The 12509-nt window shown below is 41.0% G+C and overlaps 1 protein-coding gene across 2 annotated transcripts in view; it reads right to left on the reverse strand.

Moving 5' to 3' along the window:
• cped1 (cadherin-like and PC-esterase domain containing 1) overlaps window positions 1–12509 on the reverse strand; it is a 49063-nt gene that overhangs the window by 14697 nt on the left and 21857 nt on the right. For both annotated transcript variants that reach the window (XM_044342805.1, XM_044342806.1), the window contains exons 11-14: window positions 10648–10757; window positions 10490–10554; window positions 10170–10356; window positions 9927–10095 (exon numbers count right to left, since the gene is read on the reverse strand). In XM_044342805.1, the coding sequence (XP_044198740.1) occupies window positions 9927–10095; window positions 10170–10356; window positions 10490–10554; window positions 10648–10757 (531 nt within the window). The remainder of the gene's footprint in view (window positions 1–9926; window positions 10096–10169; window positions 10357–10489; window positions 10555–10647; window positions 10758–12509) is intronic.

Below are 12509 nucleotides of genomic sequence, written 5' to 3' on the forward strand. Positions count from 1 at the left end.
GAAGGACACATGAAGACACATGAGGACACATGAGGACACATGAAGGACACATGAAGACACATGAGGACACATGAAGGACACATGAAGACACATGAGGACACATGAAGACACATGAAGGACACATGAAGACACATGAAGGACACATGAAGACACATGAAGGACACATGAGGACACATGAAGACACATGAGGACACATGAAGACACATGAGGACACATGAAGACACATGAAGACACATGAAGACACATGAAGGACACATGAGGACACATGAAGACACATGAGGACACATGAAGACACATGAAGGACACATGAGGACACATGAAGACACATGAGGACACATGAAGACACATGAAGGACACATGAAGACACATGAAGGACACATGAAGGACACATGAAGACACATGAAGGACACATGAGGACACATGAAGGACACATGAGGACACATGAAGACACATGAGGACACATGAAGACACATGAGGACACATGAAGACACATGAAGGACACATGAAGGACACATGAAGACACATGAAGGACACATGAGGACACATGAAGACACATGAGGACACATGAAGACACATGAGGACACATGAAGACACATGAAGACACATGAGGACACATGAAGACACATGAAGACACATGAAGGACACATGAAGACACATGAAGGACACATGAGGACACATGAAGACACATGAGGACACATGAAGACACATGAAGACACATGAAGGACACGTGAAGGACACGTGAAAGACACATGAAGGACACATGAAGGACACATGAAGGACACATGAAGACACATGAGGACACATGAGGACACATGAAGGACACGTGAAGGACACGTGAAAGACACATGAAGGACACATGAAGGACACATGAAAGACACATGAAGACACATGATGACACATGAAAGACACATGAAGGACACATGAAGACACATGAAAACACATGAAGGACACATGAAAACACATGAAGGACACATGAAAACACATGAAGGACACATGAAAGACACATGAAGACACATGATGACACATGAAGGACACATGAAGGACACATGAAGACACATGAAGACACATGAAGGACACATGAGGACACATGAAGACACATGAAGGACACATGAGGACACATGAAGACACATGAAGGACACATGAGGACACATGAAGGACACATGAAAGACACATGAAGACACATGAAGGACACATGAGGACACATGAAGACACATGAAAGACACATGAAGACACATGAAAGACACATGAAGACACATGAAGGACACATGAAGACACATGAAGACACATGAAAGACACATGAAGACACATGAAGGACACATGAAGGACACATGAAGGACACATGAGGACACATGAAAGACACATGAAGACACATGAAGGACACATGAGGACACATGAAGACACATGAAGGACACATGAAGACACATGAGGACACATGAAGGACACATGAAGACACATGAAGACACATGAAGGACACATGAGGACACATGAAAGACACATGAAGACACATGAAGGACACATGAAGACACATGAGGACACATGAAGGACACATGAAGACACACGAGGACACATGAAGACACATGAAGGACACATGAAGACACACGAGGACACATGAAGACACATGAAGGACACATGAAGGACACATGAAGACACATGAGGACTAAACGTCCCTGTTTAAACTGTGAAGTCGAGGTTTCTGCTCTGTTATAAATTATCAAATAAGAATTTTGACTTTTTAACGGTTGTTATTTATTTATTTGTTTGTTTATTTGTTTATTTGTTTGTTTGTTTATTTATTTTGGCGGCTGCAGCTTCCTGTGAAGCGTTTTGTTTCCTCCTGACGTCTGTCTGAAAATATGACAAACATCATAAAATGATTCTCATTTTAAAACAATAAAACAATATAATATAACTTCAGTCGTCATGACAACACTTAACAATAAATTACTAAATAAATAAATAAATAAATAAATAAATAATAGACGTATAAAGTTTCCTGCGTTCACTCGTCTTTTCTGCCTTTTCTTTCTTTTTATTTGCAGTTTGACGTTTCAGTTGAAACACGACTGAGTCAGAAATATGATTTAATGATTTACTCAGTTAGTTTGAATATAAACATCAGCGTCACGCTGAGTTTACTGTTCATCACTCACACCTGCTGACATCAGAGGAGGTCAAAGGTCACGCAGTCTCTGCCAAAACATTTTGTTCTGTTTCACAGAGGAATGAGAGCTGCTGCACATTCACACATTACAACATTCACATTTCAACACGTTACAAACAGACGCACAGCAAACAAACCTGCAACTTTCAGCAAGATAAAGAATCTCAATTATTATTATTATTATTATTATTATTATTATTATTATTATTGTTTCTGTGTTGATTCATTAATAGACGTCATAAATGAACAGAGAGCAGTTTATTATCAGCTGCTGCTGATCTGAAGAACCTGAATCTGTCTTTAATGTTTTACAATCATGAAATAATCATGAAGAAAAAATGGAAACATTATTTCCAATAACTGTTCTTCATGTTTCCCTCTCAGCTGAGGCTGAAGGCAGCTGCTCACTGTCACCAGTAATATCTGAAGCAGCTCTGCAGCTTCTCCTCAAGGGTTAATGACATATCACGGACGAGTATGTAACTATATGCAGATGATCTCCTCTTATACCTCTATATAACCTCCTCTGCATTAAGTCCATACAGTCAGTCTGATATGTCCTGGACGCCTTTAACACATCGAGCCTTCTCTCTCCAAACACTGAAGATGAGAATCCACCAGAAACCATCAGATCAACATGAAGAGTTAGTTAGAAAAACCTGACGAAGACTGAACACAAACACTCATCTTCCTCTGAATGAACTGAACATCTGTTTGACACCAGTGTTGGACGAAGACATTTGTGTTTACAAATCACTTAGTGTCCTTTTGTGTCGACAGTGGTTGAGGATGCACAAACAAGACAAAATTCTTCTGCACTTAATATTAAGCTATGGTTTAAAAAAGCACAGTCCCCCTTTGTGCTGGCCACGCTAAATGCTAAATGCTAAATGCTAACTGCTAACTGCTAACTGCTAACAGCAGCACACGCAGACCATCGTCTCTCAGAAAACAGCAAACTGCCTCACAGTTTGAAGACGACATTAGCTCTCTGGGTAAAACCAGCAGACTCGATGTTGCCATGGCAACCACGCCTCATTAACTGTCTCTACCCCACACTGGACAGTCTCTGGGTTACCATGGCAACATCAGTAACCGGGGGGGTGATGAGATTGGTCACGCTTAGAGCATGACAGTGTTGTTTTGTTATATTTTTGAAGAGTCTGGTGGATAAACATCATGATTATTTTATATATTGTGCAATAATAAATGTAATAATGTTATTTTCATGTGTTTCCTCTGTGTGTGTGCTGTAATGGTTCATCGTGCCTGTTTACTGGTTTAGTTCTTTCACTGGACCTGAGCTACCATGCTGCACCAAACCATCCCCTCCAACACCGCTGCTCTCTGACGTCCTCCAGCTGAACGTTAATGAGACGTTATTTCTCACTGTGAGGTTTGAAACTGAAGGAAATCTCAGTCTGTTTGGAGTCGAAGCTCCAATAAAATGTCTCTGAACGCGTGTTTGTGTCGTTCTGACCTAATCAAAACACTTTTACTGCCATTTATTTCTCTGCTCGTAACAGGAAAATACATTTTCTCGTTACAAAGAGAGAAATGTAAGGAATATTTTCGACTTCTGAGCTGCTGTGAGGATCAACACAACAGTGAAAGTGTTTCTGCGTGTTTGTGCTTCTGTAAATCTGGTTTGATCAAGTTTGGATTTACAATAGTGAACTTCAAATGAGAGGAGACTAAAATAAATATAAATATAATTAAGAACAGTCAATGAGTCATTAACAGACTAGAAACATTTAACTCAAAACAAGTGGTTTTTATACCTAAATGTAAGCAAACGTTTAACACACAGGTGGCAGATTATTAACCTGATGGTTCGTTACACAGAACCAGCTGAGAATCGTCCCTGGAAACTGTTTCAGCAGCACTTTCTAAAAAAATACTTGGCAGGTGATTGGACGAACCATCCGTCTTCTCACCGTCGTACCTTGTGAAGCAGCTGGATTCAGGAAATAACGTGAGAATCCTCAAAGGACGCTGACTGGTCCAAACTACCGGTGGTTCAGACACAAAGCGCAGAACTGGAAGCCTGACGAGATGGATTCTCACATGATCTCACCGATCCAGCTGCCTCGCAAGGAAAGCAGATAATAACAATAATTATACTACTACTAATAATAATGGTAATACTTCTACTACTACTAATAGTTATTTATAACAGTTTTCTCAGATAAGAACATGTTTGGAGGACTTTGATCCTGTTAAAGATGTTAAACTGCTGCTGATTGTTTTCTATGTAAACCAACATGGTGGCGTCACATGTGACTTACTGCAGTAAAAGTAAAAATACAGCAATGCAAAAATACTACATTACAGTAAAAGTACATAAGTATTATGAGCTTGATGTAGTTAAAGTATTGCAGTAAAAGTACATAAGTATTATGAGCTTGATGTAGTTAAAGTATTGCAGTAAAAGTAGTGGTTTGGTCCCTCTGACTGATATATTATTATATATGACATCATTAGATTATTAATAGTGAAGCATCAGTGTTAGAGCAGCATGTTACTGTTGTAGCTGCTGGAGGTGGAGCTAGTTTACACTACTTTATATACAGTTAGCTAGTTTAGTCCAGTGGTTCCCAACCTAGGGGTCGGGCCCCTCCAAAGGGTCAGCAGATAAATCTGAGGGGTGGTGAGATGATTAATGGGAGAGGAAAGAAGAAAAAACAAAGTTCTGATACACAAATCTGTTTTCAGTTTTCAGATTTTTCTCTAATCTTTGATTTTTGCTGAAATATTGGATCATTTGAACATTTATTGAAATGAAAGCATGTGAGAAGTTTAGAGGGAAAAATCACTATTTGGTGGAGCTGTTAACAACTCATAGACATGTGAAATGTGACCCCGACTACACACTGCTTTTTGTAAGACGTCAAAAGACAAAAAGGTTGGAAACCACTGGTTTCATCTTTAACAATGTGTTGTATTTTAAAAGCTTGTTATATTATCCATTGTGTCAAATCTTCATCTGAAAAGTAACTAAAGCTGTCAAATAAATGTAGTGGAGTAGAAAGTACAATATTTCCCTCTGAAATGTAGAAAGTAGCATCACATGGAAATACTCAAGTAAAGTACAAATACCTCTAAACTGTACTTAAATACAGTTTTGAGTGAATGCACTTAGTTACTTTCCACTGCTGGATGTGTGACATCACAGGTTGAAGCAGAGACGTGACAGGATCCGTCACTGAACCAACAGACATCAAACCTCCAGAAATGTAAACATCCCTCAACAACAACAACATCATCATCATCATCATCATCATCATCATCATTTCTCCCACCAAGACTTTGATTGATAGGAACTGATCACAGGTCAGATTCAGGTGTTTCTGTCTCTTATAAACTGAACCGATGAGCCGACGAGACGCTTCAGACTCAGTTTGAGAGAAAAGCAGCAGTAATGAAGAAGACGGAAACACCTGCTGCTCTACCTGTCCTCCTCCTCCTCAGCAGACATTAAAGCTTCACATGACAGAACATCAAAAGACTCGACGCCACGCCGCATCAATGGCCCCTCTGTTCTCCAGGGGGCCCGATCAGGGGCCCCCCATGACCCCCCAACAGGCCGAGGGAACACCCACTCTCTTCATGTGTCTCTAATTGAGGCCGACAGGTAGATGACAGAGGACAGGTGAGGGAGGATATGAGAATATGAAACACAAGAAGCAGCTGCTTCACAGCATGATTATTATTTTACCTGCAGCCCAAAACTACAACAAGAGGGATGAAGTTGAAAGAATCTACATTTTTACCGTGATATTCTATTCGTATCTTCTGTCTTTTATACAATATTTTATTTACTTTATTAAAGTTTTGAAGTGTTAACTTAACTTTACAAACTGGACTGAAGATCTGATAAAAGGTAATAAAACACAGATTTGACCATAAAGCTTTATTATAAGGAATTATTTCATGTTTGATATGTAAACTGAATTAATAAAACGAAGCTTCTGTCTGTATCTGTTTGTCACTAAAACATCTGTTCAGAGTAAACTAATGCTCTTAATACTTATATTTATATGTTTAGACAGCATAAATAGTATAACGTTTACCTGGATTCATCTGACAATAAATCTATTTGAACCCCACTTAAAAATATTCAAAATTTAATGTAAACTGAGTCTAAAGCTGTTTAACTCTTTATTATTATGGTTTCGTCTGTGTGCTGCAGATCAGCTGTGTTGTGTGTAAAGTGCTGTGTAAATAAAGTTGAGTTGAAAGTTATTAAAAATAGAGTGATTACATGATTTTCTTTAAAAAGTTGATTTTGTTTATATAATGAGAAGAAGTTCTGACGAATGTAAAGATAGTCTGAAGTGTCTGTTAGCATATATACTGAATTATTGGCAGTAAAATGAAAGTGAGGATCTCTCATGAATAGTTGTTATTGATCAGTTAACTTGATCCAAAGTTGATTAAACAGTACAAAGTAAATCGATGTCTGTTGTGAGCAGCTTTGTCTTTAAACCAGCAGCAGTTCTCAGTGTTTCAGGTTCTCGGCAGCTCGGTTGTTCCTGCGTCTCGGAGAAGTTGTCGCAGTTCTTCTGTCTCTTCATGTTAATCCCAGACTGAGTCCATGATGTTGAGATCAGAGACCATCTGTTGCATGACTGACAATAGTTCCTTTGGGCTTGTTGTCATGCTGCAGATGATCAGAGGCAATTACACGCCAAAAATGTTGATGTTTTTCAACTTTTGCACTTTTTTTGGTGACTTTCATGAAAACTGAATCACAGATTTTCATTGTAGCTACAATCGTACTTTCTCACCACAACAAGGAAAACTATAAATATACATTAGAGCTGCTTTAAAGGCGTCTTTTAAATGATTCATAAACAGTACAATATATCAATCATCAACACCACTGTTGTTTGTATTTCTGTCTCAGCTGAGCAACAAGGCAGGAGTGCTCACTGTCACCAATGATATCTGTAGCAGCTATGGAGCCATCTCCGCAAACGTTCATTTAAATATAATGAACATAAAAATCAAGGACAATCTAATTATATGCAGATGATCTCCTCGTATACATTAAAACTTCATAATGTCAGTACATTATACTGTATTACTCAACACCTGTAACACTAAATGTTGTTCCTGCAGCTCAAGCTTCTCTCTCCAAACATTAGAACCACATTTTCGGAGGTTCATTATTTATTTCGGCATGTCTGAGAGCTTCCAGCAGTGAAACACTCGGCTCGGTTTCAGTGTGAATGTGTTGCAATAAAACACGCAGCAGCTGGAACACACAGAAGGAAAGAATTCAACTCCAACAATCGTTCCTCCCCAAAGAGCAGCAGGAATGCAGATCAATTCGAACCAGAAGAATCTGACTTTAACGGTTTCAGCTCCTTCCAGCTTCACATCATCAACACAAAGGAGACGAGGAGGAGAAGATATGTTTCACATCAGAATCTAATTCATACAGTTGTTTATCCAACAAGACACAGTTTCCTTTATATCCAACGGAAAGTGATGAACATTTATTCTGAGATCACGAACTAACAGCCGCATTATTCAGGCTGTCTGTCTGGAAACAAAGCAGCAGTTAAACTTCACTTCTGCATTCAGAGTCACATCTCATTATAAAGTTAATAACAGCAGAGCTGGAGGGAAATAAACTCAAAATGCAAATGTGCAAAATAACAACAAGCTGCCGACTTAACCCTCCACAGTCCAGCTTCATTCCGGTTCATTTTTATAGACTTTTGTCCTTGTTTAGCAGTTTTAAAACTGTCCTTAAATTACATGTATGATTTTTATTTCAGCACAAACTCAGCTGTAAATCTAACTTTTCATTTTGTCAGTTTAACAAAGTATAAAAGGTGCCAGCATTGACTGTACAGGTAGGTGTTGATCTGCTGTGGCATTATTGCCTGTCGCACCTCCTCCGGTGCCCATAAGTCAGCTAGCTGCAGGGTCGTCAGCTGGATACCACCGATCTACAATATTTCGCTCATTTAAACCGGGAACATCTCCTGGTGGCGGAGCAGTGGCTCTGCCCTGCCCCCCCCCCCTGCAGTCAGCCCTTGTGCTAAGTGTTACTCCAACACTTGTCTTTCCTCCTCAAAAAGAGCCCAAAGCTGCTCTTCTCAGCCACTGCAGCCAGGTCTTTTAGGGCCCTCCGCCATGGATCCGTCTGGATCTGTATTGCCTCCCGAGGCTTTTGATGGACTGTTCAGGATTTCCTCACAGCCCACCACAAAGATAGTGCTGTCATTCCAGACCCCTTTCCTGAGCTTAAACTGGGATATGGCTGAGGCTAGGTGGGGCAAGTGTCCTGGCGTACCTAAAGGCTCATTCCTCGCTGGGTCACTGTAGTGCCTCCTGGTGTGCTCTTACAGCTCCTCTCTGGTGATCTCCAGCCTCCCATTCTTTGCTTCCTGCAGCAGCTGCCTGGCATACTTGAAGGGGTTCTTGCAGAATTTGGCTTGTTCCTTCTCCTTCCTCTTCCTGGGCTTTTGGATGCACTCAGCACTCTGCAGGCTTGTTAGCCTCTGCCTGATCTCCTCCCATAGCACTTTTAGGCCTTCTCTCTCACTTGGTGTTGCCCTCCTCCAGTTCTTTCAGAGTTGTCGTTGTCGTTGCACCAGATGCTCGATCTCTCTTTCTCACTTCCCTTTTTGTCTTGGCACAGTGGTTTTCTTGGTGGTAATTATTCTGTCCTGGCTTTACACTCCTGGTAGAGAATGTCCTCAATCAGGGTGAGCATAGACTCCACACCCCCTCACAGTGACCTCTCCAGTATCTCCCTGAAATCTGAGTCTAGTTTTTACCATTACCTATTGCCTTGCTAACCTTTGGCCACTTGATTTTGTTCCCCCCAGCGAGTGCCTCCTTCTCTGTGCTTCTTGGCTCTGGTCTTTCAGGACAGGTGGGTGCATCTCCTTGGTGCTCACAAGGTGGGTCACTTTCCACTGAAGGGCCTTTCTCCTCAACTGACTGCCTTCCCACAGCAACAATGGGTTTGTCTGCACTGTGGTTTTCAACCTGGCCTTTGGTCCCTCTTGTCTGATGTGACGTTGCAGTGCAAGGTTGCTGCTGGTGATTCCCTCCACACCTCGCTCTTGCCTGGTGGATTCGTAGTCCCTACTGCACCCACATATGTGCAATCTCTTCTCATTGTCCATGTGCTTTCCTGTCATTTCTGTGTGATCCGTAGGCCCATCTTTCACCCCGCCTCCCAGAGGTCCTGTGGGTTGTCTTCTCTTTGTAAACTTTGGGGTGAGTATTGGGTGTGTCCCTTAGAAACTAGTGGGTTTGGTTACCAGCTGCCCACTGGGATCTTTCCTGCTGTCATCCAGTCTTCCCTGGACTTCAGCTGCCCCAGTAGTCACTGGGTTAATACATACACACAAATACAGCAGAAACATGTCAGAGAGAGAAGAACTGCTGATGTTGAGGGACGGCTGAGGTAACCAGAGAGCTGTCTCATGTCGTTTTCTTGTGTCTGGTCTTGTATCGTGCTGTGTCAGCTCGTATCATATAGTGTCGTATTATGTCATATATGTCTTCTGTGGTGTCACAAAGTCTACCGGCGACAGACGTCAAATATTTGACCAAATTAAACTCTGAGGTTGCCAAGACGACAGCCAATCATCCTCCTCATTTAGACAACACTACCAGTGATACGTCAGAGTAGACAGATCAAACCTTTTATCAGCATCTCTCACCACCTGAGCGTGTCATCACATCCTGCCCCACCCCCACACCTCAGCTGCCAATAGGAAAACAGCTCACGCACCTGCAGAAAGCTGCACATCACATGATCTCCGAACATTGGCAGGCTGGGCCGGCTCTCACGGTACATGTGCACCGTGTAGATCGTCATGACAACGGGCTCCAGCGTGCCACCGTCTGTCACCAGGATGCTGATCCTGCTGTTGCCAAGGCCAACGGGGACGTTCGCCATCCTGAAGACACAAAAACGTTAAAAATCTGTGATGTCAGAGGTCAAAGGTGTGAGGTCAGAGGTCCGAGGTCTCACCTGGGTCCTTGGTGCTCGTCCAGGTGAACCCTGCAGGCCGAGCTGACGGGCTCTGGTCGGATCCGAACCGTCACCGTGTCAAAGGTCACCTCGGCGCGGTACTCCTTCACCCGGGGGCTGAAGGGTGGGGTCAGCATGAGGGGGGGGTCGGTGTAGATCTGTCTCAGGTGGGGGTCCACACACTGACCTGAAGACACCAGCCAATCACAGCGCTTCACAGCATTGACCTTATTTCATTTAGTTGATTTATGTTTGTTTATTTACTGCTGGTTATATTTTTGATATGAATATTGTGACAGATGTTGTCAAAAGTGTCTCACCTTTACCCTCAGCTGCATCCTGTGAAGAAGACTCCTGATTGGTCGAAGCCTCTGTTCGGTCGCTCCTGCAGGAAACATTCAAACATCATCATGTGGAGAGAAGTTTGTTAATGATGTGATGTTTGCAGACGTTTTTACCAAGTGAATACATGTCTCACCTGTTGCTGTGGTTCCTCTGGAGCTCGTAGTAACGGCTGATTCTGAGCAGGAGGTCAGAGACACTCAGGGGACCAGAGGAAGAGGAAGAAGAGGAGACGCTCGGATACAACTACAGACAGAGAACAAATATCATCACACCGGGAAAACACTAAAAGCTTCACACAGCAGCTCATTTTACACACAAAAGAAAATCCTTCCAGCTGAAACAAACACAACAACTGATGTGTCAATCAGACACACTGAGATAAAAACACTGACAACAGGCAGCACATGAGGATCTTTTTATGACTGTCTGTGAAGTTACATCATTGTTTTATTGTGTTTATATAGTTTAATGGTTGATAGTGTATAAATGTGTATATTGTGTTTATGTAGTTTAATAGTTGATAGTGTATAAATGTGTATATTGTGTTTATGTAGTTTAATAGTTGATAGTGTATAAATGTGTATATTGTGTTTATGTAGTTTAATAGTTGATAGTGTATAAATGTGTATATTGTGTTTATGTAGTTTAATAGTTGATAGTGTATAAATGTGTATATTGTGTTTATGTAGTTTAATGGTTGATAGTGTATAAATGTGTATATAGTGTAAATACAGTCAGATGTGTAGCTCTCTATAGAACGTACTACAGTGTATTTACAGGAACGAGTCATAGAAATGCAGCAGGAAGCTTTCAGTGGGCTTTATTTCAGACAGCACGTCTTGTTTTTTTTTGTTGAATGTAGATGTTTTTCAGTGTGGTTCTGATCCGTATGAATACATGTTAGTGTTTGAACATAAACTGAAGAGTTTGGAAGTGAGGATGTAAACATGTCAAATGTGCTGCAAATCCACAGAGTTTTATTGCTTGTTTGTGTTTGAGTGAGAAAAGTATTGAGGAAATTTGAAGGTTGTAGTCACTGAATGCTTTGCTGTGTGCAAACAATGCGAATGTGACGCAGTTTGCTCCATACTTGTTGCTGTTGTATTGACTATGTGAAGAGTTTTGAAGACTGAAGACTCAGTGTTGAACCGTGCACGTAACCAAACTATAAATATTTAGCTTCTGTTGTGACTGTGAGATACTTTAGAGTACATCAGGGATCCACTTTGGGACCACTTTTGTTTTCATTGTACATCCTGCTGCTTGGTCGCATCATTTAGAGATGTTTCTATCTGTCTTTATGCTGATGATACACAGCTCTATGTCACAATTTAACCTGAAGAGAAACTGGATATCTGCTAACTTTCTGTAATTAAATTCTGATAAAACATCATCTCTGAGCAACACTAAACCTGTAAAAACAGAGGTGTGTTTGAATCCAACTTTAAATTTGAGCTCCTTGTTAGCACAGTTGTCTGATCTAGTTTTTACCATCTCAGGAATATTGCCAGGATCTGTGCTTCTTTGTTTGTTTGTTTTACAGATAAAATAAGAGTAGCAAGAGTTTTACAAATACTAGGGTCATGAGTTTAAGACCCACCAAATCATGAGTGGCCCTGGATATTTTTGTTTCACTATCATATCATCCAGATATTTTCTGTAATGACATTTGATCACAACGTGAGCAGAACGGAGATAACAAGAAGGCCAGATGTAAATGCAAAGTCATGTGATCAGATGTCAAAAGTTTCCAATCAAATGTGTCTCAAATTTTAATAAAATTTCAAGAGGATGTTCAGTATAAAATGTAGTGAATGTTTGTTTCCATCTACTCCTGTTGTGTGAATATTAGCAGATAAACAGCAGGTGGCGCTAATTCTCCAGTCGGTGCCATTAAACCGTTGTAGAAGAAGAGGACATTTCTTATATGGAAATAAGACATTTCTGTTAGCTTCATGTATTCATTTGAAGATGGTTACAGTCTCTTCATCGCTC

The sequence above is a fragment of the Thunnus albacares genome, chromosome 23 (assembly GCF_914725855.1).
Source record: "Thunnus albacares chromosome 23, fThuAlb1.1, whole genome shotgun sequence".
NCBI classification, from domain to species: Eukaryota; Metazoa; Chordata; class Actinopteri; order Scombriformes; family Scombridae; genus Thunnus; species Thunnus albacares.